The sequence below is a fragment of the Pongo abelii genome, chromosome 2 (assembly GCF_028885655.2).
Source record: "Pongo abelii isolate AG06213 chromosome 2, NHGRI_mPonAbe1-v2.0_pri, whole genome shotgun sequence".
Classification (NCBI taxonomy): Eukaryota; Metazoa; Chordata; class Mammalia; order Primates; family Hominidae; genus Pongo; species Pongo abelii.
In genome coordinates, this window is record NC_085928.1 from 53363765 (window position 1) to 53391654 (window position 27890).

At 33.9% G+C, this 27890-nt stretch overlaps 1 protein-coding gene across 23 annotated transcripts in view; it reads left to right on the top strand.

Moving 5' to 3' along the window:
• ROBO2 (roundabout guidance receptor 2) overlaps positions 1-27890 on the top strand; it is a 609610-nt gene that overhangs the window by 474729 nt on the left and 106991 nt on the right. For 17 of the 23 annotated variants that reach the window (XM_054551634.2, XM_054551635.2, XM_054551633.2 and 14 more), the window contains exons 6-8: positions 3081-3208; positions 7707-7718; positions 26598-26722. In XM_054551634.2, coding sequence (XP_054407609.1) covers positions 3081-3208; positions 7707-7718; positions 26598-26722 — 265 coding nt within the window. The remainder of the gene's footprint in view (positions 1-3080; positions 3209-7706; positions 7719-26597; positions 26723-27890) is intronic. The other 6 variants (XM_054551636.2, XM_054551640.2, XM_054551648.2 and 3 more) reach the window with 1 other exon arrangement.

The window sequence follows — 27890 nt, forward strand, 5'->3', positions numbered from 1 at the left end:
GCACCTAGGTTGATTCCATGTCTTTGCTATTATGAATGGTGCTGCAATAAATGTATAAATGCTTGTGGGTTTTTTTGGTAAAACGATTTACTTTCTTTTGGGTATATACACGGTAATTGGATTGCTGAGTCAAATGGTAGTTCTGTTTTAAGTTCTTTGAGAAATCTCCAAACTGCTTTCCCCAATGTCTGAACTAATTTACGTTCTCACCAGCAGTGTGTAAGCATTCTCTTTTTTCCACAGCATCATCAGCATGTGTTATTTTTTGACTTTTTAATAGCCATTCTGACTGGTGTGAGATGGTATCTCATTGTGGTTTTGATTTTCAGTTCTCTGATGATTAAAATAAACAGTTTTTTTTTAACTAAAGCAGGAGATAACTTTTACATTTCATTTAGCTTCCATGTTGTCTTCTGTGTAGTGAATGTCTCTAATGTGAAGTAAAATTTTGTCATATGCTATAGCTAAATATTTGCTGAATATGAAATTATTTTTCTGTCCAAATTATGTAGTTATGTGTCTTACTGATTTAAGTTAGCATTTAAAAATTAAACTATTTTCTTGCAGAGAAGAAGTACACATAGAATGAGAAAAGTGACACATTTAGAGTAAGGGTTTTAATTCTGGTTTTTCTGTTTATTAATAACATGACTTTGAGCAGGTCATTTTACTTGCCTAAGTGTCAGTTTTCTCATCTATAAAATAACAATTTCTAATTCAGAATAAGGTTTTGCGGATACTATGAACAATGTGTGCAATCATTTTTTTAACTGAGGTAACATACATTTTTTTTCTCAATGGCAAATCAAAATAATGTACAATATAGATATCTTTTATTAACTTGGAATCATGGCTTCACATATATATTGATCCAGAAAAGACTTTTTAGACCATTAACTTTATTTCCCCTCTTTTAGCTCTTGAAAAAACTCAGCTATAGGACAATGTAGCGACTTCTGAAAGTCAAACAACAAGAATAAATAGCTAAACAGTAGTCAAGAATTCAATTTTTTTTAGATGAATTGGAAATGGCTGCAAAATACAGTATTTAAATGTTTCTGTCTTACAGCTAAGCATGTCATGCAGTTCATAAGCTAACTGTAGAAAAGATTATTTTTATTAGAGATCAAATACATCACCAGTAACTTTGCTGAAGCCATTATCAAAATAATTGTTTTTCTCACATTTTTACTGGCAAAGTTAAGCAGAAAGTGTTTATCTGTGTGCATTTTAGCCTAGTACTTGCTCTAAACTATAAATACACGGGTAAAGTAATTTGAAGTCTTGAAGCCATTCACAGTTGGCCTTTATATCAGCAGGAAACAAGATATGTATCATGTATACACCATTAGTGTTTCTTGAGCTCCTAGTAGTGGAATAATAATACCTAACATGTATTGTGCTTTTTGCGTGCCTGTTTTACGTACTTTATATGTCATTTAAAGCTCACACTCACTCCATGAAATAGATGTTATCTTTAGCACTTATTTTGCTAATGAGGAGATAGAGACCCAGAAAATTTAAGTATATTGCCAACCCTTACAAGCACATTAAGAGGCCAAGTCCATGAATACAACTCTGGCCATTTTGCTCCTGAGCCTGTGCTCTTAACCACTTGATTATGCTACTGGATGTTAAAAACTCTATGTTTGGGAGTGTGGATATTGCAGTGAGTGAAGCAGACAAGATGTCTGCCTTCATCAAAATAGATAACTACAAAATGTAACTAAGTGCAGAATTATTGCTGTAGCAATAAGTTTTCAAAAAGGGAGTAATTCGATTTTTATAGTATAGTAATGGATGGCTTCACAGTGAAAGTAGTGGATAAGAAAGTAGTGGATAAGTTTTTTCCCTAACCACTTATGACATATTTAATAAGCAGAATTTTAAGGCAAAACTTGCAGACAGGAAAGTAACCATGATAATTAAAGGATGGAAGAGTAAGGGTGGTTAAGTTTAGTTGCCATGATTGGTATATGGACAATGCTTTTTGTCATGTCAAGGTCTATAAATTAGGACTATATTAGTTCATGCCTTAGACTCTAATAAAGTTAAACTGGGTTATTCTTCTAGCTAAATCTAGAAGTAGAAGACATCTGGTTATGGTAGTTTTAAATGCAAGCCTAAAATGTTTGTATTTGTCCTGAAAACAATAGGAAGTCACAGCTAGTTTTGAGCAGACACAACCAATTAAAATGATATTTGGAAACATGGATCTAACTGTGGTATGCACGAGGAAGAGAAGCAAGGTGGCCAATCAGAAACTATTGCAAAATGTATGTTTGAAATAAAAACCACTGGTAAATATCAGGAGGAAAGATCACATGTGAAAAAAATGATAGCTGGATTATTTAGTTTGTGTAATTATAATTTCTTAGAATTAAATAAGAATATATTCTCGTGCAAGTACTCCCAAATTTTTGGTGTTATAATGTTTTCTGACCCACTTTGCTAGTCTGCTTCATTAATGAAATGGAGGTAAAACTATAAATGCACGTGAACGAGCTGAGGATGTGCATTTCCAAAAATCACTCCAAGGCATGTTGATGTTTCAGGAGTTAATATTGCTTATTTAAAAATTGATTACATACACTTAATTCTTTTAACTAATGCCCATTTTGTCAATTTGCCAACAAATGAGAGAAAAATTTTGTTCTTTAATATATTTCGGCTCTCTAATATCCAAGGTGCCTAAAAATAAATCATATTACTGAACACAATGTGACTAACAAACTAATGAAATATAACTCACCGAGAAACTGAGATATATACTATTTTCTTTAGTAGTCAAGAGCTACCAAATAAAGGTCAAAGTGCTAATTATGCCTTTGATAGTTGTGCAGTGGAAAGAATTGTATACATATGTGAAGTATAGGTAACTGACAAGCAGCTCAAGATCAGATATGAAATTGATTTTATTATCAATATCTTTAAGTAATTGCACTTTATGGCTGATTTGTGCATGTGTGTATTTGTATTTAGGTAAAATACAGTATAAAAAGAAAAATGAAGATGAATACTTAATGTTATTATCCATATAGCTACTACTATTTAATAAAACCAGTTCATATTCTACACAGGTATGACATCAAAGATGATTACACACTAAGAATTAAAAAGACCATGAGTACAGATGAAGGCACCTATATGTGTATTGCTGAGAATCGGGTTGGAAAAATGGAAGCCTCTGCTACACTCACCGTCCGAGGTAAGAGATTTAAGATGTCAAAGATAATTGAACCAGGAGACTAATATTTGGTTAAATTGGTAAGTGAACTTACGATCAAAATAATGAATTATGCTGTTTTGTGGTACTAAAATGCCTAGATTTTGTGTCCTCTCTATCATTAGTTGAAATAAAATTACTTTCAATATTTGGTTCCAAATGATGATAATTTTAAAAGATTAATTCTTATTTAGTAAGTTGCTTATATGGTTTAACGTTAACAGTTTATATGGCTTAAAAGTAAATCTTAAAAATAGAAAAGATCTATACTACTCTTTTCATTTCCATTGCTTTCAACTACTTACTGCTTTTAAATGTCATCAGTTTCAAAGGTACTCTCATGTTTTCTGTTTACTAGTTTGTCACTTTATACTAGTAGCGTACTGTTTTGAAGTCCTTTTTAATGTCAACATTCAAAACAGCAATCTGAAAAAACTAGCAATGTTTCCAAAGGTGAAAATGAATACAGAGGAGCTCTCCAGCCTTGAGATAATCTGATTTAGAGACTGATTTGTGAAGTTCATTGGCCTTAAATAATTGAAATAGTCAGCGCTGCTCTTGTAATAACTTTCACTTTCTGGGTGTCATGCACTTCCTCAGTCATGGAATAATGTTCATTTATAGACTCACTGGAATTGCTTATAAGTGAAAGAAAGCATTACTTAACTTCACAGTGCACTAGAATAAATTAACTGTCTTTTCAGTGGAACTTGTTGATCACATGAGGTAAATTACATAGTTCAAGGTACCAAGTAGTACCAAGTAGACACACTTATTCTTGAAATAGACATTAGCCATGGCATCATCTACACTCATAGAAAATCAAACAAAGATAGGCAAGCACATCCTTTCTCCCATTGCTAACTGTGCCTCCTTCTCTCATCCTTCGTGATAAAGAGATTGGCTTCATGTTTTCATCCAAGTCTCAGTTACATCTTACCCCATTTAGTCATACCTCTGACCCTTGTGCAGCTTTGCTGCCAAAAGGTTTCAGAAGATTAGGAAAAAGGTTTGGAGAAGTTTGAAGTTGCAGGAAAGGTGTGAGGGATTCTCAAGTTAGTCCTTCGTGTGGTAAGAAAAAGAATTTTTACCAGGTTTATGATTTGGGCTTCAAATCACACAAAACTCAACTACCTCCAGGTTATTATTAGGAGACAGGCATTTTGGGTACCTGGAAAAATATTGGTGCTTTTCATACTACTCAATATTCCACCTAATTCATTTTTTCTTCTTTAGACATTCTAGTGTGAATTTAGATACAAAACATATTTAGACAAAATTGACAGCTAGTTGCATAAAAACATTTTCATTCTTCATTAGTTAACAGGTCATAAAAGACTATGATCATATATGAATTGAATATATATATATATATGGATTATGTAGGATGAAAATCTGATAAACTTTGTAAGCCAATGAGCACACTTTATTTAACCCACACTCTACATGGATGACTTCATATGTTTGTCGTATGTTTGCTAGGCAGCTTATTGCAAAAACAATTCACTAGACTAAATTATCCCCAAAGTTTTCTTTTTCTTTTTTTCTAAAGTAAATGGAAAAAAATAGTAAACAACCAACCAATAAATGTTCCATTCGAAAAATATTTGCTGACTAAACAAATGGTGAGAAAATGTGAGGAGTTGTTTGTTTGTAGAAGCAGCAGGATTTCTTTTATACTTGAATGCTTGGATGAGTGAGACTTTAAGTGGTCTGTTTGCTTTAAGACCTTTCCCAGCTAATTGTTTTCATAATTTGCTGAAAGTTTCAGGCTTAACATTTTATTTAACAAAGCATGCTCCTCATGCAAGGATTTTTGAAGCTAACTTACAAAACTAATAGAAAGCATTGTTTGTTTTCAATAGTTTTTTTTTTTTTTAATCAGCAAACCTTAAATGGCGTCTCCCCTAATCTGTATCCTGTAGATGAATTAGAGTGTTTATTCTTTGTGGTATGAATTTATCACCTCTCTAAGACTGAAACTTCAAAAACTGGGTTTAAAAAAATCTCCTTAATACAATATAAAGTAGAGTAAAATACTGTTTAAAAACATTTATTTTTTACCATTAGGAAAAGCATTTGGGTTTTCTCATGCTAAGAGATTAACAGGAAAAAAAAAAGACAACACTGTTATCTACGACTTATTTTTTTCTTTGCTAAATTTTCTATGCACATAAATGAAATGTGCAGCCTTTCTGTGGATTGTTTTATTAGAACAGGGTCAACTGACCCAAGAGGCCATGTCCATTTTCATCCATTTAATGCAGAGACACAGTTGAGTTTAATTTGCTGATTCTGAAAACATCCACCTGCTGTTTTTTTTTTTCAAGATGAAATGTTGATAATGTAACAAGGACAAAAAAAATGTATTGTGATATTTCTGCTAAAATTTTATCATAACATTCACATTAGCCAATTTGGGAAAGGTAAGGGAGTTTATTGTCAAAATTTGATACAGATCTACTCAGTTGTTTCCCATTTCAAAAATATGCTTTTAAAAAATATATATATATAAATTGAGGCTGGACATCAAGACTTGGCAAATGTAAAATTAGGAAGAAATAAAGCCAGTCAACAACAAACCTCCTAGCATTTTCCTTCTAATCAATTAATTTATTATTAATAAAACTTTTTAAATGGCTTAAAAATGACAACACAAACTGCGTATTTGTAAGCACATTTTACCCATTTTTAAATTTTTTAATTTGCCTTGCATAAAGATCCCATTGGAAAAATCATATTGTTTCTAGAGCATTAAAGCCTTAATTTTTTGGAATTATTCTATACTAAAACAAAATAGAAATACATTTTATTTGTTTAACAGTTTCTTTTTTTCTTCTTTTGTCAATATCCTACACTCAAAACGCCTTTTTGTTTCTGAAGGAAACATTATGTTTTAAGTTCAGCTTGAGATGGCAAGCTGAAAAGTAGCAAATTCAAAGATGAAAAACAAAGTTCTTTTTCTACTGGACATTTTGCCAATGCAAAATTAAGAGAAACTTCATCTGTTAGAATAAGCCACAATTTCACATTGTTAGTCTGTTATCTCTTTTGGATAGTTAATCTTGTATTCTGCCCCTCACTCCCCTGCAAAAAGAAAGAAATTATGATACATTGGGTAACTCACTCCTCTTTTTCTCTGGCTATAGCAAACACACATTGTATGTTAGGACACATTAGGGTTCCACTAAACCAGGCTTTTCGTACCACTGCTACAATTGCCTTCTTGCCTACTGTCTGAAGCTTCCCTGTTTTAATTGTGAATAATATTATAAGACCACGGCTCTCATAGAGATGGATTGCACAAAGCTAGTATTATGATGTATCTGTTAAGTGAATATGTGTAGATATTCACTTAACACACTTTCACTTAAAGCCATTCACTTAATGGCTGTTCCTATCTTGCCCAAAGAGCCATCATCAACACAAAACTATTGGTATGTTCCAGAATCACATTACATATGCGCTAGAGCTGTATCTACTGAGATATGGGCGAAACACTGTTGAAGAAATTCTATTTTTAATGTCAGATTTCATGAAATTTCATATACTACTAAGCATATTGTTTCTTCATTTGGATAATGGGATCACATGTTTCACAATATTTGTCTATTGCTTTTGTATAAAATGGTTTACCATCTAAACTGATAGAGTGTTATTCTTTTTTAAAGAAAGGGTTATGAAGCCCATGTGTATCTCTTACAATTTGTTTGCATTAATAACAGGGGCAGCCTATTACCACTGATTTTAGTGATTGAAAGTTATGGTATAATAAAAAAATGATAATTTGTTGAAGCAGCAGTTTGAAAGCCGTTCTCAGTGTGAACAAGAATCAACTTGTCAGTCATTGTTTCCTGCCCTCTGCCAAAAGAAGAAAAAAGCTTAACAGTAGTTAGGGAGCTACTGAGTTGAAATCTCTAAGGATGTTCCAACCTATTTGTTATATTTTCATCCACCCTGTCCATGGATGAAAAGTGATGTGATCTTAACTTATTACTGATGGAAAAGCAGCATCAGGGGCTTTTCTGCAGTCCTTGTAATGGTTCTGACTAACCATGCTTAAAATCCAATTGCTATTTAAATCAGACAGCGAGGCCTTCTTTTATTGACATGACATTTGCTAGTCTGTGACTTGAATAGTTATATTCATCAGGTTTTTAACTTTGGGGTAACACAAGGCTGTTTAACTCAAGATCTTTGAAATAATAACTGCAGTAACTGATGATGATAAGACTTTACCTAAAATATCTCTCAAATTGCTTACAGTCAGTCCTCAAAGTAATTATTTTCCTAGAATTATATTTATAACTCTCAACTTTATCAGACTCAGACATCTTGGTCATACTTGAATTGTGAGACTAGAAATCACTCTATTGTCCATACTTAAATGTAACATTACACATCATGCATTCTGATAATTTTTCTTTCTTTTTTTTAATTTCTTTTTTATGTTCTCACCACACCATTGTAATGTCTACAGCTCGCCCTGTTGGTAAGTAGCCATCCTTCTATCCACTAAGCATGGCTTTGCACAGTGCTTCATAACTCATGCATAGTAAGATTGGACAGAATGAAATATATTTATTTTATCCATGTTAAAATAATACTTGAGACTGTATGCTGTAAAAGTTGCTCCTGTTTTTTTTTAATCACTTTGATAAACAATTTTGTAGTGAGTTTTGCTACAGAGCAATAAGTAGGTAACAATTTTTATGTAAGAGAATAAATGAATGATTAATGTTTATGAACTGCTAGCTTTTCTTATAGGAGAAAAATATATTGTATTAGGATACAATAAGAAAGCATTGCTCTCCTTTTTTGTATGTATAAAATAATCAATTATTAGTTATGTTTGATGTTAAGATAAAAAGTTATGCACTAAATTAAAAAATTCTACGACTTTATACACTTCTTTTAAGTTACTCTGAGTCCCAGTATTTTAGGGATATTTTTAGCTGCTGCATATTTATTGCCTGCATGCCTATTTAAACAAAATTAAGTAAAATGCTTTAAGTAGATGCTTACCCTAAGTGGGGGAGGGAGAGTGGAGCTGTGTTCTTTGGCATGAAAACTTAGTATTTGTGGTTTTAATGTATCTTATTTTTCATTTGGCTTTGTGAAATCGAAGAAAGTTAACAGCTTGCTTTTGCAGATATTTAAGTGGTAATTATTTGTAAACATTTGGAAGATAAAATTTTTCAATTCATTGACTTAGTAAGCTTTCTGCATCTCTTTTAAGCTTAATTCACCAATAACTATGTTTAAATAAATTTTTGTAATTGTGTTACATGTAAATGAATAGATGGATGCATAAATGGATGGATGAAAGAGTGAACAAATTTAGTACACTGCTTCTTTAATATACCAAAAGATACTTTAATAAAAACTTATTCAATTTTGAGGGCTTTATAAATTCTCCCTCTAGCTTCAAAAGCTTTCTTCATGTACCGGCTTGACATCATTGACACCTGATATATATGTTGGTTCAAACTCACACATTTTTCCCCCTTCGGTTGAAAGAGTCATGGTCTTCGTTGCTAGACGGTATGTTTTTACATTGTCAGCAAACACGGTAAATATACTTTGGTTTCCCAATCTGACTTTCTGATCTGGTGTTTCTGAGCAATACTCCCTTTTGATTAGTAATTTAATATCCCTTATCCTCAGTGACCTCCTCTATAAAATGGAGAGAATAATACTGACTTATCAAAGCTGTTGCAGGAGGGGACTGAGTTTAAGATTGATTTTATATGTGAAAGGCATTCAGTATGCCAATGTTGGTAGCTATCGTATGCCTAGTTTCTGAGGCATTACTTCACATTTTAATATTTTTGAAATAAAGCTATGGCTCACAATTAATTGAAACATAAACTGCAGGGTGTTTTTTGAAACTGATGGAATCAATTGTGGTTTGTAGAATTGGTGTTTGAAAATTGAAGAATATATTGTAATAATTTTTAAGCCTTATTTTCTTGTATTTGTAAGGATTCCTATTAATGATAATTTTATGCGTCTTTTGAATGACACACAAAATTAAGAAAAGAATGAGAAAGAATAAGATGATGCAGCAATAGACAAAGAAAGAGCTGATGGTAGAATACATGGCCACTCTGTCAGATTTCTTTTTCTCAACATCTGTGAGCTAGTTTTCAGGTTCAGAAATTCACTCATTTATGTGTCAAATAAGAAAACATATAATAAAATAAAATAAGTGGAAAGATTTATATATAAATTATATATAACAATGTTATAGATTATATATATAATAAAATATATGAAGTGGAAAGATTGAGAAGGATCTGACACTTTTTCAGATGACTATGGAGTACAAAAACTTTGCAACCTTATTTAGAAGTTTTTTTAAAGATATTAAGCATTACAGTATTTATAGGAGATATGAAAATAGATGAATGATTGAAAACATTTCTCAAAAGAAAGGATGACAGTAGGTATCAAAAAATACAGGTTGGTTTTGCACTGGCAGCAGTTGTACTTATAAGCTAATGATTTTTCAAATGAAAAGGAAAAATCACCATTTAAATTACAGATCTTTGTACACAGAAACCTCATGCCAATATACCATGACCACTTGATTTATATTACAGAATAGTATGTTAATAACTTCCAATATATTTAAAATCTTTAAACGTAGGAAAAAGTACATTGATTTCAAAATGTGATATACACAGAGTATTGAGATGTATCTGTCATCTGCAAGATGTTTCGAAAGTTATTTCCATTTTTTATTCCTGTTTGAAATGATTTCTTAAATTCCCATTGGACTGGAACTAAAGAATAGCTTCTTGACACATTGTACTTTATTCTGGGGAAGTCTGTCATTTCATAAATCTATCTCAAATGACTTATGACAATGTTCAGAAATATAAAGAACTATACTTTAAACTTGACAACTACTATTAATTTTAAAAACTGAATGTTGGATATGTTTTAATTGGATTTCCAAAGAAGAGACATAATAAGGCAATTAGCCTCATTTTTTTTGTATCTACTTCTTACATCAATTTTAATTCAAGAACATAGATATCTGAACATTTATTGTATGGTCAAAAAGTATAAGCCAAGTAAAATAATGATTACATATTAAAATCATAGAAAAACTGCATTATTATTTAGATTTGTTAATGCACTAAAAAGCACGTTTTTCAACTTTGGAGCTCTTAGCATAAAGGGCGTTCTGTAAGGTAGAGGACACAGAAAGGGGAGAAAAAACAGCTTTTAGTTCCAATATAAATTAGATGAAGAAATATGTACCAAGCATATAACATTTAGAGAAAATTCAGATCATAGTTTCTGCTTAGAGCTTTTAATGAAAATTAGAAATCATTGCAGATTGTGGAATACTTAGAGATTCAGAAACCCTCACTACATTACTCACTGGATGAAACTTCTGGATGGTCTGTGTAGAAAGCCCCCTTTAGAAATCATTACAAACCCCCAAACTGAGAATTTTGTCTAAATGGATGACTCTTGTGCGATGCATTTGCGTTAAAGGATTTGCAACTCTGTGCAGTCACAGTTGGAATAAAAGCCTCTGGCCTGTATTTAGAGTTTTCCTCCAGGTGAACTTAGAGGATGCCCCAGTGTGGGAGGTATTACTGAAAGCAGACATTCATATACTTGCCAACAGAGGAAAGTGTTTTACAGATTTCACTTATTCATCTGCAATGTTACCAATGGGTCAAAAAGAGCTCTTTAATCTAATGTTCATATTTACTGGTTGCCGCAAAATCTAGGCAACTATCACTTTAATAATTAAAAATCCACAAGCCCTTCCTGTGGTTTTGACGTTTTACTATTCCAAAGGCATTCTTTATATGAAAAGAAAAGTACATCGTAGGATGTAGTTAACTATGAATGCTGAAATATTCATTTGTTTATTTGGAAAACTCTTCTGATGAGGAAACTGACAGAAGAAAATGGTCTAAATAGGGATAAATATCTTGCTTCCTATACCCATCTGTCTTATTTTTCTATTGGAAGCCTCTCCCGAGCTCAAAAATATAAAAGAACATCTATTTTGGAGATGGGCACCACATTTTTTCCCAGCAGCAACTCAAAACATGATGAGTAATTTGGAAAGGAACTGTCGAATCTACCAGCTGCCTTGTTTATGAAGCCGTCCTGCTCCGTTTGGTGACTTGTATACCATATGCTAGATGCTGATTGCCTGGAGTATAAAACTGAAAGCTGAGTACTTCACATGAAACTTGTTTAAAATATCAAAAAACAAACTGACAATTCACAACTTGATGGAAACTTCTAAGTATTTTCTAACTTAGTGACCCAAAAGTATGCTTCCTTTTGATGGAAGAATGTAATTGGCCACACAAGAATTTAGAAGTAATAAGAAGTACACATGTTTTTTGGCAAAATTCGCCATTTAAAAATTATTTTTTAAAAGCAGCAGCCACTACTCTAAACAGAAATCTATAGGGACATATTTTTTTAATGTTTCAACTGCTTAACCACAGTAATTAAATATACTAGTTTAGAAAGTTCTGTTTTATGAGTTGAAGCAAAGTTTTGTTAAAGCATGTTCAAAAGCAGTTTATTCTGAGGCCACTAAGAAGTCCAAAAAAAAAAGGTTTGTGATTGAAAAATTCATTCAGCATGAATTATAAATCTGACATTACTTAAAGAATAATGTAACAGATATTTTGATACCCCCATCTCCCACCCCAACTTGAAATTTGGAAAATATAATGTGCTGTACATAATTGGATATTGGAAAAACACAGTTTTTTAAAATAAGAAAACGTAAAGGTATTATGCATGAACCTTTTCATGTTTGGATGCACTTTTTTCAAAAGATGTTCTAAGTGTACCTTGAAAGGAGACCTAGAATTTTGTTTCTTGCATCCCTTTTCTTTGGACAAGCTGTTACCCCATGACCTGAGGTAATCATCTCCCTCCCGAGAGCTCTTAATGTTTCCTGCACCTGGCACTAATTAGCTACTTTATGCACAGTCCCATTTACTTATTATTAAGCATCGGTTTTCCGTTGCTCCATATGTTTTGATTAAATGGTAAGTTTAAAAAAGGCATTCTGTTTTATCTTCTATATTCCAACCGAGTTTCCATAATGTGAAACGTTTAAAATATCTTAAGCTAATATTCATTTCTAAAGTGAAACACAGGCGTGGGTTACTTCTCAGGCTGAGCTGGTTCTAGCCTTGTGTGCTTGACAATGTCTGTCCATTGAACAGGAGAGAGGCCGGATCTTAAATTACTCTCACACTTCCTTATTTATTTATTTTTTTTCCTCTCAGAACTTGGTAAAAATGTCCTATTGTCTTGGTATTGAATGGTATTATAGTGTAGTCTGAAACTTACAAAAAATATATTTTTTTCTTGGCTGGGATGTTCTTTTACCATATGAATATGCATGTAGTCCCTTCTTTCAAGTAACTTTGCTTAGTTATATCTTGGTAATGATCATCCTGTAGGTAATATTTCTAGGATGCAACAAGCCACTTGAATCTGCCAGATCTATGCTTTAACCTTTTCTTCTGTTTTATCTTTGAATATTTTTTTCTGTTTTACTTTCTCATTTCTTCAAATTTTATTTCTTCTTAGTGATATTGGCTTTCCTTAGTCTCAATTTCACATTTATCAACTTCTCTATAATAATTTCAATCATTTTTATTTCATATTGTATGATTTCTCAATGACAATATACTGCATCTCTAACTTTTAAAATTGCAATCATTACGTATCTCTTATTTCTAAAATGTATTCTAATTTTTTTGTTTTTTGTTATTTTCTTGTTAAGCTCTAATATAAAATTCTTTGTCTTTCCTTGTCTTTTAGCCTTTGTAACCCTTTTTTAGTTTCTAAAAGAGAGATTTCATTGTATATAATTTCATTTAGACTATGCCTAAGTATTTATTTTAAATTATTTCTGTGTTTCTTTGAGTAATTCTTGGAAGACACAGGTTCTTTATCTCTCTTTAATTAATTATGTTCCTTTTCTGTCATGAATTAAATAAGTAATTAGTTAATATACAAGTTTTTGTTAAATTTTGTTTTGCATAGATTCTGTTTTGGTTCCTATCTGATTATTCATTTTCTGGTTAGCTCTGAAGACTAGAGTTTGCATATTTGGAGAAGAGAAAATGTGAAGTAGCAGGGTAATTCAGTAACCCCTATTTACAACATTGTTTTCAATATCTTACTAAAAACATACTATTTTCTTCTCGGTATTGTACTAGGCCTGCTGAAACAGAATCACCCTTTTTAAGTTACGAGCTGTGTGCATTTTCCTATAAAACTCTCTCCTCATCTTCCTTTATACTCTCTGCTTCATAATAAGGATGGTTTTCAGGTGTGTCAGTTTTCTATTGTTGCACAAAAATGACCACACATTGAGCAATTTAAAACAATGTCATTCTATAGGTCCAAAATGCAGGCAGTCTCAACAGGGTTTTCTCCTAAGGGTTTCAGAGACCAAAATCAAGATATTGGCCAGGTTGCACTCTCCTCTGGGGACTCTCCAGAAGAATCCACTTCAAAGTTCCTTGTGGTGTTTTTGGGAATCTGGTTCCTTGTTGTTGTAGGACTGAAGTTCCCATTTCCTTGGCTGTTAGACAGGGTGACTCACTGTGTTGAGTGGCTGCTCTTCAGCCTTCGCACATCGCTGCCACCACAGCCTTCACAGCCAGCGGGGGCACCCTGAATTCCTCATGTGCTTCGCTTTGTAGCTCTCCGAGGCCTCTTTCTGATTTAAAGATCCAGAGTATTAAGTAAGGCCCAGCTGATGAATCAACCCATTCTAAGGTCAACTGATTAGTAACCTTAAGTATATCTCAAAATATTTTTTTGTAACCTAATATAATCATGAAAGTATTTCCAGGAAGGGCAAGGCTGAGGTCTTGGGGCCTCAGAATTCTGCCAACTACGGCAGGCTTTTTTTTTTTCTTTCTGTCAATACTTCTTTCTCTGCCTTCTGAATTTTAGCTTATTTTCTACAGTCGTGTCTCATATTTCCCATGTCTCACTCTTGACTCTAAGTATCATTTTTCCCATAAAAGGATCATGGCATGGGTTCTCACAATGATGTTAGATAATTTTTGTGCAACTGGTATTGATAAAGGATTAAGGCTAGTTATGTTGATGTCTAGTGTGGGTCCTCAGTTTTCTTCAGACTCTGCTGTATTTGGCAGTGGTACTTCATAATTTGTGGTTTTGGGGCTGTGGTAGTTTTTTCTTATTATTCATTTCTTTTGTTGTACTCAACACAGGAAAGTGAAGCAATATAAGCCTTTACTCAATTATCTTAACCTAAATAGCAAAAAGTTTGAATAATCATTATTTTTGGAGTCTATTCAAATAAGAATAAAATAAATATTAAGTATTTTTAATTAGTACTTAAAACTAAAGTACTATAAATATTAAATACCAGAATAATGTGAATACTTAGGCCCAAAACAGTATTAGGAGATTAGTATTAAGAAGTTTCACTGGCTGTGTCCAGAAAAAAATCACATTAACATTTGAATTATGTATTCGAAGAAAGTCAGAATTTTCATAAGTTGCTGCACTTTGTAGACAGGGATGTCATGATACATATACTGTAAAATATATCTTATGATATGTGTTACACCTACATATGCATGATATTTGAATTGCTACACTACTTACTTAAACATATTAAATGTCACTTAAGGGAATAGTACATAATTAGATTTATTAAAAATATATAAACTAGCAAACTATATTACATTTTGATTTAAAATATATCTGAATGCCTTTTAAAATCTCACTTATGGCAAGTATTGCTTTCCAGATTTACTGAGGATATTATTTTCATCTCCCCTACAAAACTATTAGCTCTTTGTCAGTAAATACATTGTTATATTTATCCTTCTGCTGCCTCTAGGTCTAGCATAACACATGTGGTGGGGGCACACAAATGTTGGTGCAGTTAATTGATACACACATATGCATACATAGGTAATACTTGCCTAGAAAATGTTTATGCAAGCAGCTTTAAATAGTGCTATAAAAAGATTAAGCAACATTAGTGGTAACAGGCCAATCACATATTCCCCATTCTGCTGGTGGGAGATAAAATACAACAAAAAGAAGGCACTAATGAGCTAGGATGGTGACTTACTAAGCGTGTAATTAATGTTATTAAGAAACATTGCAGTTGCATATTAAAATTCCGTTAACTAAGCAACCCTTCAGCATCAGTACATTTGTTCCTTGGTTTCAAGTTTTTCTTTTTCTTTTTCTTTTTTTTTTTTTTTTTTCTGATTGGCATCTTCATGCAATCTTTCTCTAAAAAATGAGATAATGGGATGTGATCAGCCCTCGTGGTTTAGCTGGAGTGCTGACATGACAGTTCTGGCAAGTTGACAGGTTAAGTGAGTGAAAATGGATGTCTTGTCTCACCATTTACTTGAAGAGCCATTTTAAGCTATAGTTTCCCTCTCTTTACTCCCACACTTACAACTCCTTCTATCCCAGATATGAGAAGTCAAGTTTTCCCAATTTAGGAATTTAGGATCTTGAAAGAAGTTTTTCACCACTTTAAACTAGTCTTCTTCTACTGGTCAAAAATGAGATCATTTCTTTACAAACAAAGAGTTAATTTCTCTAATAATGAATTCGTTTTTAAGTTAATAGCACTTTTTATTTCATATTAAGAGTCCCTTAAAGAAAACAAAATTTTATTGTTTTATTTTTAGTATTTTAATGATAAAGGCAGGTAGAAAAGCAAAGCTACATACGCACTGGTAAAGTACAGAATAATATGGGACAATGGAATTTAAAAGTTCAGAACTTGTTTAATATTTTGACAGCTTTTCCTAGGGATCTCTCAATTTATACCTATGTATAATTTAAAAGTTCTATGAAACTTGCATGGCGAATCTCATAATGATTTCCATAGTTAGATGATTTCCTGTAGTTACCTATAATTAAGGAAATCTATTTTAGTAATCTGAAATATAATAAAGTTTAAAATTACCTGCAAATGTACCCACCTTATTTACAGTGTGAGTAAACTATTACTATTGATTGCAATGTAGAAATATTTAATATGATTATAGGATTAGAGTGGACTTGCTAAACCCAGTAAAGACCATTTAGATGAAAAAATACATGGTTCCACCCCCAACAATCCCTCAGTTTTATTTCTGCCTGGCAAACTCGAACTATGAGCGAGTTTATAGTTGAACTATATTACCTGCCGGAGGCCTTCAAATACCTAAGCTGACTCAAGGAGCACACCCATCTAGACTGCCACAGGCGACAAAAAAGCAGGTGGGGGGAATGATGCCTTGGAGCAGTCTGCGAAACTTCTGTCTCTAACATACTGCCTGTGTTTTCTCCTCTGGCAGGAACACTCTCCTGCCCTTCCTTCCTTTCCAACTTAATCTAAAGGAACAAATCAATTTGTTTCTCTTTCTCTTTCCCCCCTCTTCTTTTCTTCTTTTCTCTCTCCTTCTTTTCTTCTCCCTCTCCCTCCATCTCTTTCCTCGTTTTCTTCCTCTCTCTTCTCTCTCTATGTTTTCTCCAGCTGTAGAAGGCCAACTGAGTCAAGTTACTCTTTTGCTTAGTATGTATTGTATTACAACCTTCATTGTATTGTAACATGTCACAACAGAATTGTAACATGTGTTGTAACATGCTTGATTCTTTCCAGGAATGTCTCTTGTGGTAGGAAGTGACTTCCACAGGACAGAGATCTTAGTACCCTCTCACAGAAAAGAAAACCACTAATGTTGTTTAAAAAATAATTGAATAGTATTATGAATTGAATTGCCATGCAACATCTGAATTCATTTTTGTAGAAATTTATTACTGTGGTACATTCCAGTAATATTTTGCCATCAAAAACAAAAATATAAGTGTTAAGGCACTGGCCCAAGTATAAAATGGCTATGTGCTTATAGCTGTTCATTATAACACTGTTTTTGTGTGCCTGCTTATGAGATCTAAAAATGCAAGACGTTTTGAATTGAGTTAACTCTTTTCAGAAGCATTCTTTCCATTCTAGATTATTGTAGAATTATTTCATTTTGATATTTACATTGTGGCATTTCAGGCAGGAACACATTATGTGTGACTCTAAGTGAAAGCAAATGGTTTGAACCACTTTCACAAAACATACACATATTTTGGGGGGGGTGTATTACACTTACTGAAATAAATTCAATGCCATTGGCTCTCCTTGGAATTGCCTTTACAGTTGCAACACATGGCAATTCAGAAGCCACTTCTGTTACTTTGTAGTCATACTATGAAATTATTGGCTGACTTCACTGCCTTTTTAAGTAATCAGATTTTGAATAATTGAGAGTTTTTTTTGTGGGGAGGAGGTTCTGATATTATATGAACCCTCCAAAATTAATCTCACAATCAACAAATTCCAAGACTGTTTCCAAACTGTAAAGAGTAATAGGTGCATAATAGTAACATGTTTTACTCATACAATGAATGAATGTAATTTGTATGTATATGTGAGACCTCTCCTGGGTGTAGAGTGGATATGAAGTCTAAATAGATGAAGAATCTAAGGATTATGATTCATGGTAGTCATTCTATTCTCTTTGATTATTTATTTTTTCATATTTATGGGAGCAGTAAATCATTTAGTGCTTTTCCTTTTCATTTTGACATTGAAGAAGCACATACATATATATGATTATTGTTGAAAGAAAAGGTATTATTGTATTAGTCTGTTCTCATGATGCTAATAAGGACATACCCAAGACTGGGTAATGTATAAGGAAAAGAGGTTTAATCGACTCATAGCTCCACATGGCTGGGGAGGCCTCACAATCGTGGTGGAAGAGCAAGGAACATCTTAAATGGCGGTGGCAAGAGAGCCCTTTGTTGGGGAACTCCCTTTTATAAAACCATCAGATCTTGTGAGACTTATTCAGTATCAGAAGAACAGCAGGGTAATGACTCTGCCCCACGATTCAGTTACCTCCCACTGGGTCCCTCCCAAGACACGTGGGAATTGTGGGAGGTACAATTCAGGATGAGATTTGGGTGGGGACACAGCCAAACCATATCAGGTACAGACATTGGTATTTTACTATGGAATAAGGATTTTTATTATTAGCTACAAGGAAGTAGCTGGTGGCAAAGAAAGTGTATCACTCATCTGAAGGATTTATTGCCATGGACTCAATAAAAAACAAAACAAAATAGTTAATTAGAAAGGTAGGTAATTTAGCAATTTGATCATTTACTTTTTTTTTTTTTTTTGAGCCAGAGTCTCGCCCTGTCCCTCAGGCTGGAGTGCGGTGGCGCCATCTGGGCTCCCTGCAAGCTCCGCCTCCCGGGTTCCCGCCATTCTCCTGCCTCAGCCTCCCGAGCAGCTGGGACCACAGGCACCGCCACCACCCCAGATAATTTTTTGTATTTTTGGTAGAGACGGGGTTTCACCGTGTTAGCCAGGATGGTCTCGATCTCCTGACCTCGTGATCCGCCCGCCTCGGCCTCCCAAAGTGCTGGGATGACAGGCGTGAGCCACCACGCCTGGCCAGTCATTTACATTTCTTGGAAACAGTGACAAATGAGTAAAATGTGATTAAGTAGTCTCTATAAAAGTGATTATTTTAAATCCTATATTTCTAATTTATATTTTCTATTATAAATACATTGCTTCCTCTGAGATGAATTATGTGTTAATAAGCTTCAAATCAAATATTTCTATGGCAGTGTGTATGCATTTCCAATATTATTAACAGAAAATCTTTTGAAATCAAATGAAGTATTACATAGTAAAAATTAAATAAAATTAAATAAGTTGAAGAAACATTCATGTATCAGTTAGAACCCAACCTGAGTTGAGTATAAATTGAGTAAACATTTACCTCTTACTACTGGTCTAGATTGCATTGCAAAGAAACGATTTCTCACTATCTGTTTCTTGTTGGTGGAGGCAAGCCTATTAACTAATTTTTGCAGAAACTTTTTTATTTTTTTTCTTCTTTTTAGAGACGGAGGCTCGCTCTGTCGCCCAGGCTGGAGTGCAGTGGCGCAATAATCTCGGCTCACTGCAAGCTCCGCCTCCCGGGTTCAAGCAATTCTCCTGCCTCAGCCTCCTGAGGAGCTGGGATTACAGGCGCACCCTGCCACGCCCAGCTAATTTCTTTTGTATTTTAGTGGAGACGAGGTTTCACCATGTTGCCCAGGCTGGTCTCAAACTCCAGAGCTCATACAATCCACCCGCCTCGGCCTCCCAAAGTGCTAGGATTACAGGAGTGAGCCACCGTGCCCGGCCTTTTGCAGGAACTTTTAAAACCCATTGTTACACAATGTCTTTATTTGTCTATAGTGCTTTGTTACTCTGGAATATTGGCTACTCATTTATAGCCTTTGGGTCATAAATTTTCAACGTAGTGTAGCAGCACTCTCTACAAAAGGGCATATCAGAATCACTTAGATTTGTATTCAGGTAACATATTTGAAACAACACATACCAGAATCGATTAGTTTTTTTTCAAATCATATATATATTGTTTTCAAACACCATATTTACTACTGCAATTGTAAGTCACTGTCACTGTTGGGTATGTGTATAGGTATAATGGAATAGGTGTAATAATGCAGATATATTATTCCTTAGGTATAATGAGATGGAAAAAATATTGAGTATTTGCTTTAGATCAAGGATTCTATTCTTTTTAAAATGTACTATTCCGAGGCATTCATTTAGTGTTCACTGTTTTGGGCTTTTCTAGATGAAAAAAATACACCATTTATATGCTAAATAGTAGACAGCACCCCATACCAGTAAAACCTTCAAACTGAACTGAGGAAGTCAGACACATAGGCTGGGGAAAAATAGAGAAGGCAATGCAAGCAAGAGCAAGTACCTTAAATGGGAAAAGAACACAAGACAAGTACAAGGTCAGAGATTGTTCAGGTTAATCATTGTTGACAAAGAGGACCAAAGGATAATTGATATCAGGGTGGGTCAACCACAAGACCAAGCAAATACCAGTGATTGAAAGTAGACTGCTCTGCTGAAATGCTGGAGCTAGTTTGGGGACAAATGAGTGTCAGGATTGGAAAATCTTAGATCAGCGGATGGAAGCCAGAATGCTACACGGAGAAGAATAATTTGCAAGCATCGCTATGGTAAGTATTGTAGGTTTCACTGTGGTGCAATGAAAAGTACTATAGGTTTATGAATAAAGAGTGACTTGAAGAAAGTGTGCTTAAGAAAGGTTATACTTACAGGTAGTATAGAAAGAGAAAGGTAATGGGTTTTATGCTACCCTAATAATAAAAACAGTTATTCAGGAAAAACATAATGTTATTATTTTTCAAATCTTTATAGTGCATTGGAAATGATAGCATTAAATGTCTATCATTCTTCTTCGTATTAGATATGACAAATTTTTAGTTAATCCGATCTTGGTTCGAAGGGAACCAAATGAATCTGGCATCTCAGTGTTTAAGAGTTTCTACTGTGGCATTGGAATAAACCAGAAGTCAAACCTGTCCTCCAATCTAATTTAACTTTAAGAAAGCTGTGTTTCTTGCATGTTGTCACTTATAAGTGGAAGCTGAACAATGTGAACACATAGGCACACGGAGGGGAACAATACACACTGGGGCCAGTTGGGGGCAGTTGGGGCGCGCAGCATCAGGAAAAATAGCTAACGCATGATGCGGTTAATACCTAGGTGAGGGGTTGGTAGGTGCAGCAGTTCATCATGGCACACGTTTACCTACGTAACAAACCTGCACATCCTGCACATGCACGGCGGAACTTAATAAAATAAAATAAACTAATAAAGCTGTGTTACTTATGCCCTGCGTAAGATTCAGTTTACTGGTTTTACATCGTTATGATAGTAGTTGAAACATAAGGCTTTTCAAGTATTAATTGAGATAATGCCTGTGGAGGGTTTAACACAAACTCTAGCACGTAATAAGCACTCAATTAATGTTAATTATTGCCATTCTACTAAACGGTTTGTGACTAAGTGAAATTTTAACTCAAGCAAATGACGGAAGAGAATGCTTCTTAAATATGCTTATAGAATATGTTAGTATTTAACAAGTAAATATATAAAATAGCAAAAAAAAAAATTCTACTTTAGTTTGTCAAAAAATTTGAAATGGCTATTATAGAATTAAAAGTTTATTCATTCAGGCATAAAATTATATCCAAAGAAAAAGAGTGGCTGAGCATACCTGTATTCACCCTGTGCCACACACGAATGTACGTAGCTGTTGCATGACTCTCTCCATGCTAATGCCTGCCATAGGAAGTCATATTTTCCTGTTGAAACAACTCTGAACATGATGTGATTAACCTTTAGGGTCCCCTATCCGCTCATCTCAAAGCCCAACTCATGCACGGCCTGTGCTTCCTACTCATGTCCAGCCATCTGATTTCCATATCACCCACTCACTCTCACCAGCAGGCATTAGCATAACGGAGCTGCAGCATGACTTTGATTGAAGCCAGCTTGGGCTGAATGCAGTATCAAAGCATAATTTAGCAGAAATCAAATCTAATTTACCGTGCATTGTATTTAAATTCTCAAAACACAGTTTCAAGTGAACTGTCCCAGACCTCTAATCTTAATTGACCTTTTTATATTTGGGTCTACTTCTCTGGAAATCACACAACATACTTTTCTTATAGAGCCATTGTTTTTCAGCTTGTAAGTGTTGATTAAACACTAAATTGTGTCATTCTGTTTGCTTCATCTCATTTCTAGTTATAGCTGAAGCAATAAGGTATAATCACGTGACAGAGTAAGCAAGTAGGATATTACATCGTAGTTACAAAAGATTTTTCCAATGCTTTCAGGTTTTAGACAGAATATAAATATATATTTTATAGTCTTCTGTCTCAGAGACATATAGGAGAACTGCCATTTTTATAACAGGCATGTTCTTCTGGAGTTTATAACTCAATCTCTTTAATTCACATTGGGTTTAAGCATGTGTTTGGAATTGTCATCTTGAGGACCTAGTAGTTTTTTTTTTTTAATACTTAATGGGAGTCATTATAGAAAATCTATTTTGTGTATAGCACACTTTGTGCTATTGTGCTGTGTTGATAAAATGCCACCTCTGTCTACTCCCTCCCTTTGGTGCCATCAGCCAAATACTGTATTTTCAGACCATTTTCACTGCCACCTGGCAGAGACACTGAAACTGTGGAGGGTTATTAGAAGAATTATTGATGCTGTTTTTCATTTAGAACCTCAAAAATAAGTTCCTTCAGCTGATATCCCTTCAAAGAAGATTGCAATATAGATCTAGGGCAGGCAGAGAGTCTACAAAAGTAAAAGTGATTGATGCAATTCGTTTCTTTGGTCCACCTTCAGGTGATAATAGGAAAGGATGTATATTTTCACAGGCTTGAATACTCTTCAATTTTTTGCTTTGATAAATGTTTCCATTTTTACATTTTTTAAAATTAAAATATGATTAGATGATTTTACTTCCAGCAAGATCAATGTGGTGACATTAAGTTCCGGTGACAATAGTCTATTGGATGCATTTGAAATACAACACATTTCTGACTTGGTGTAAGTGTACAGTATAAATAAACATCATATGATAATATATTTTATAGGATAAATAACAGATGTTGACAGTTTTTTGTTAGTGGTCTTTAAAATAATCCAGTATTGGGTAAAAGTTCCAGAAATTATAATTTCCTGTCCTTTTTAGATTATACAATCAGTGGTAAATATTATGTTGTGATTTTGCAGAATTTCTTTGTCCTTTAAAAGCCCTGATGAAATGGTATCTTTAGGTGCTACTATAAATAAAAACTCTCAACTGGATTTTCTGCCCTAACTTGTGAAGATTTGCCAGCTCTTTGTCTTTGCTCTTTCTCTAATCCTCATCACATTGCTTCTAAAGCATCCTTTCCAAAATACAAATCTGATTATATCTTTCTTACAAAAATGTCTTTGAACAGATCTTTATAGTTTTCAGGATGAAATGTCACACTCGTTTAGCAGAAATCATCTGGCCCTATCTATATGACCACTGTGAACTAGATTTCTTTTATTCTCAGAATCTTTTACATGCCCCTAAAAATCCAGTTCAGTGGGTCTCTGCCTTATGTGCTGCTTCTCTTTGTCCCAAGTGACCTTACCACTCTTCACCTAGTCAACTCTTACTTGTTCTCCAAAGTACAGCTCTAATGCAGCCATGCCCTAGCAGCTTTTCTCTTTGTTTTCTCTCACAACATGGGCTGATTGGTTCTGTTCCACTCTTTCTCCCCCAGTGCCATCTGCATTTTTTCTGTTTTCATTGAGAAAAATCACATTTTGCTGTTTTTGTGTATTTGTTTATATATTTACTTGTAAGCCTCTGCTATAGGGCAAGAACAATTTATTTGGCTTCCCATCTCCTGTACCAACCAGAATGTATCATCATTTTTAGTCAATCAATACATTTTGTGTGAATAAATGGATGAATTATGTCTTTTCAGAAAAGTGGATGCATAGATGTGGTCATTTGCCAGTCCTTATTTTGAGGACTATATTTTAGCAGCGGTGTTAAAATTGTAGTATCTGGATGCCAAAAGCATTTTGCAAAATCACTCATCTACAAAAAAAATTTTTCAAAAGTTTGAAAATTAAATTCTTGGAAGTCTGTACTTCTAAAGTACACATGGTAATTTTGGTGATAGAGATTTGTAATTTTACTGGATAGATGAAGAATAATATGCTTAAAACTATAAAATACATAAATATATGTTTATATTTCATTGATTTCATTTGATGATTTCAATCATGTTTATTCTCAGTTAATGTATTTTAAAAATTTGTAAAGAAGGACTAACTGTATAGAGTATCCAGGACTCTAAAGTTTTACTAACTACTTTTGTGAGGTAATTTAAATTCTTTCTGGCCCAAAGCAGTACAAATTAACTAATAAGCTAAATAGGTGATTTTTATTCAAATCTTTTAAATGACTGATTTTGACTGAACTGAGTTTTGAATTTTTAATAATTTTAGATACATGCTAAATTATTTAATACTCCTCACTTAGCAAGTGTCCATGTTGGCACTATTATTTTTCTTTATAGGATTACAAAGAGATAACTACATACTCATTCTTAACTTTTTCATAACAAATATAATTTTTCTACAATATTGCAGATGATGGAAACAAACCTTAAGTGTTTTTTTTGGTGCAAATACCTGGTGGTTTCACATTTCTACTGAAAAAATGGTCACTGCAGTGTTTTAAGATTTTTCTCTAAAGTAATTTTTTAACATTGATTTACACTATCATTTCTATTAGAAAACATGGAACAAAAATCAATGTATCTGCTGATTCAGGAGAATTGTGTAGAAATAACAAGAAGATTGTAAAAAGCAACTAATCTCCTGAAAATACAAGGCAACGTATACCACACTCTGTTCAAACAGATTCATAAATCTGGGTTTTCCATACTGCTAGAATGAGTCTTCTGTTATCTATAGTTATAGAAGAAAATGTCACTTAGTAGATTTATCCCGTCTGTCCCTGGGGTATGTGTTAGATGTGTTGAACTAGGAGGCAGTATAATACAACACCAAAAAATAAGTCAATACAAATCCCAGGGAATTGTCTGGAAAAATGCTGCTGCTTTTTCTATGCTAGGATTCTTGTAAGGATGAAGAATTGGTTGCATGTTTGGGGCTGCTCTACATTTACCCCATTCTTGGACCTGCACTTCTTTTCTCCTGAAGGACTGAAATGATTTCAAGTGACAGTTTTTACCAGACATCACTCATGGTTAGAGGGCATTAAAGTACCACTAGATTCTAAAAATTAGAGTTGATTTTAAAATGTTTTCTTGGTCTCAGTTTTCTAGCCTAAGAAGCGAGTTAAAGTGGAAATAGATTATTAGAAAAGTCATGGAATAAACACTGTTTTCTGCTCAACAAAAATGAGTTTTGGTAGGGAGATACCCTTGTGAAAACTTCCAATGATACTGCCTACTGTCTTTCACTTTATTCTCTCTCAAGATCATTAGACCATCATTTAAATCTGAACTTTCTTAGGATTTTTACCCCCATCCCTTTCTTTTATTTTCTGTCAGAGTTACTTATGTCTTGGTCTCATTAGCTTCACCTGTACTATTTTACTAGCCTCCCAGCCAGACTCCTTCTTTTATAGACTAAGTGCCTTCCTCTCCAATCATGCTACATTCATTAGAGGGTTAAAGCCACCAAAAATTATCTTTTGCATCTGTCACTTTTCAGCTTAGAAAAAAATCAGAATAAAATCCTCAGTTTGACTTCTTAAACCCTCCTTTGTAGCCAAAAGTGTTTACATAACTTGGACCCTCCATCCTGCCAAATTACACACTGTATTCTAAACTTGTTCTTGCTTCTTATACTTTGCTCCATAATCTCGTTTGGAATGTGTTCATTTTTCCATTTACCTCAAAGCTCCCATAATGCCCATTTTCTACACAGAGCCTTCTGTAGGTTTTACAACACCAAGGGATTTCTTTCTCCTGAGTCTTATTGTGTTTCTTATACATACAATAACTTAAATTCTCCTCCACTGTGCTCTGAGATTACCTCTACCATTGCACTTACCACAGTCTTGGACAAGTGTTGATTTAATTTTGTTTTTGTTTTTGTCATTGTCATTGTGTTTTTCATTTCCATTAGACTGTAAGCTCTTTGATGGCTTCAGGATAAAAGCTTCCCATCTCTGTATCTTTAGTGCCCAGTAGGGGAATATAGTAATTACCTGACTAACCTTTATCTATCTAAATGAAATAAATTAGATTGAGTCAACCATTTCAATACATTTATTTATATTGCTTATTACCCTTGTATATAATTCCCATCTCTTCAATTCTTCAATGTCTTTAATCTTTCAACTCTTGAATTCTAGATATAAGCACTTTTAAGAATAGGGGTCATATCTTATACCCTCTGGTATCCCTGTGCCTTATACAATTCTTGCAGTAACTACAAAAACTGCCAATGCTTATAAATAAATTGACTTTAGAGGAAGGAGATGGTTGAGTAAGAGAGTGATTCTTTTCTTATCTTTATTTATTTAAAAAACAGAACCAACTTGAGAATCCATGTTTTTCCTTAAAAATGTTAAAATCATTTAAAAATCTAATTTTCTATGCAATTATATATAGGCCAAAGGATTACAATGTACAACATTTAAAATATGTCTGCTAAAAAGTTTGCTTCTTTCCTCACATTTGATTGAATATAATGTCTTGCTTTTTGTGTTTTGAGAAATGTGTAAAAGTAAATAAAAAACTGTAGTCTCTCTCTGGCACTGAACAATCAACATGGTACCATATTTTCTCCTTGATATATTTTTCTTTGTCAATGGTTGATATTTACACGCTTTCTTTTCTTTTAAATTATAGCTCCCCCACAGTTTGTGGTTCGGCCAAGAGATCAGATTGTTGCTCAAGGTCGAACAGTGACATTTCCCTGTGAAACTAAAGGAAACCCACAGCCAGCTGTTTTTTGGCAGAAAGAAGGCAGCCAGGTGAGTGTGAGGCTTCACTGCTTTTCTGAAATCTCTGAACTTCTATTGTCTTTGCTGCTCCTGAAAGCTTGCCTTGCTTCTCTTCTTCTCAATGTTTGAATTTAGTTTATTTCTGAAAAAGAGACTGGTGAATGTAAAAAGAAGTGGCAGTCAGATGTTCCAGCAAAAGCATTCTTTATTTGCTAGTATTAATCTTTTCAAAATTCTGTCTCTTACATAGAACAGCAATAAAGCAGTGTAACAAAATTATCGTTAAAAGTCCAACCAAAACCTCTGTAGCTATTTAAAATCTGTGAAGGTAAAGCTGATTTTGTTTTCTTGTATTGAGATACATGGTGTGATAGAGTCAGGACACTTGCAGTACTTAGAACAATCTCTGTGACATGGAAAACAGTCAAATATTTGTTTAATTGGCCCAGAATTTAATTTCAATCCTCTCTCTTACATACACAGCAAAAATGACTCTTCTTATCCTTAATTAAAGCATGCTTCCATTTAAGAGTAGGATAAATCTTTTCCTTCTCCATTCCTCCTGGATTCATCCATAGTGGGGTTAGACAGGAAATAACACATAGTACACTAGAAGGAACCCATACCTGTCTTGTCTTTGTTCTGCCCTGGTTTGTCCTCTCCAGGGCCCTCTCTGGGCAACATGGCCTCTCAGAGTCTCTATGGAAAGTCAACTGGATACACTAGTTTTCTCATTTAGAACTTTGTCTAAAGTTGGACAACTGCTTAGCCTCTAGGTTCGTAGTCAATGAGTGAAATTTCCAGCTAAAACTAGATTAAAAATTGTGTGGTTTGCAAAATAATTTATCTGTGCATTCCCATGGGACCTGGAGATATTTTCCTTCTAAACTTTCTAGAAACATGCACTACTAGGCATATTCTGAGGAAGAGACCTACTGGTGGTCTTCCTCATCACATTCTGTTATTACTACACGTTCCAGAAGAATTTCCTTGGGAATAATGGAAATCATTATTAAACATCTCTGGAAACCTAAAACCTTGGCCAGAGATGGGAAATGTAAGTTGCATTAGAAGACTCTGTTGATTAAAGCTTACATATATTTATCTGCAACATACATGTGTGCAAGGAAGCCTGTAGAAGTTCTGTTCAGCCGTTATCTCTAATTGTTGTGGGTTTCTATAAATTCCTGTACCAGCT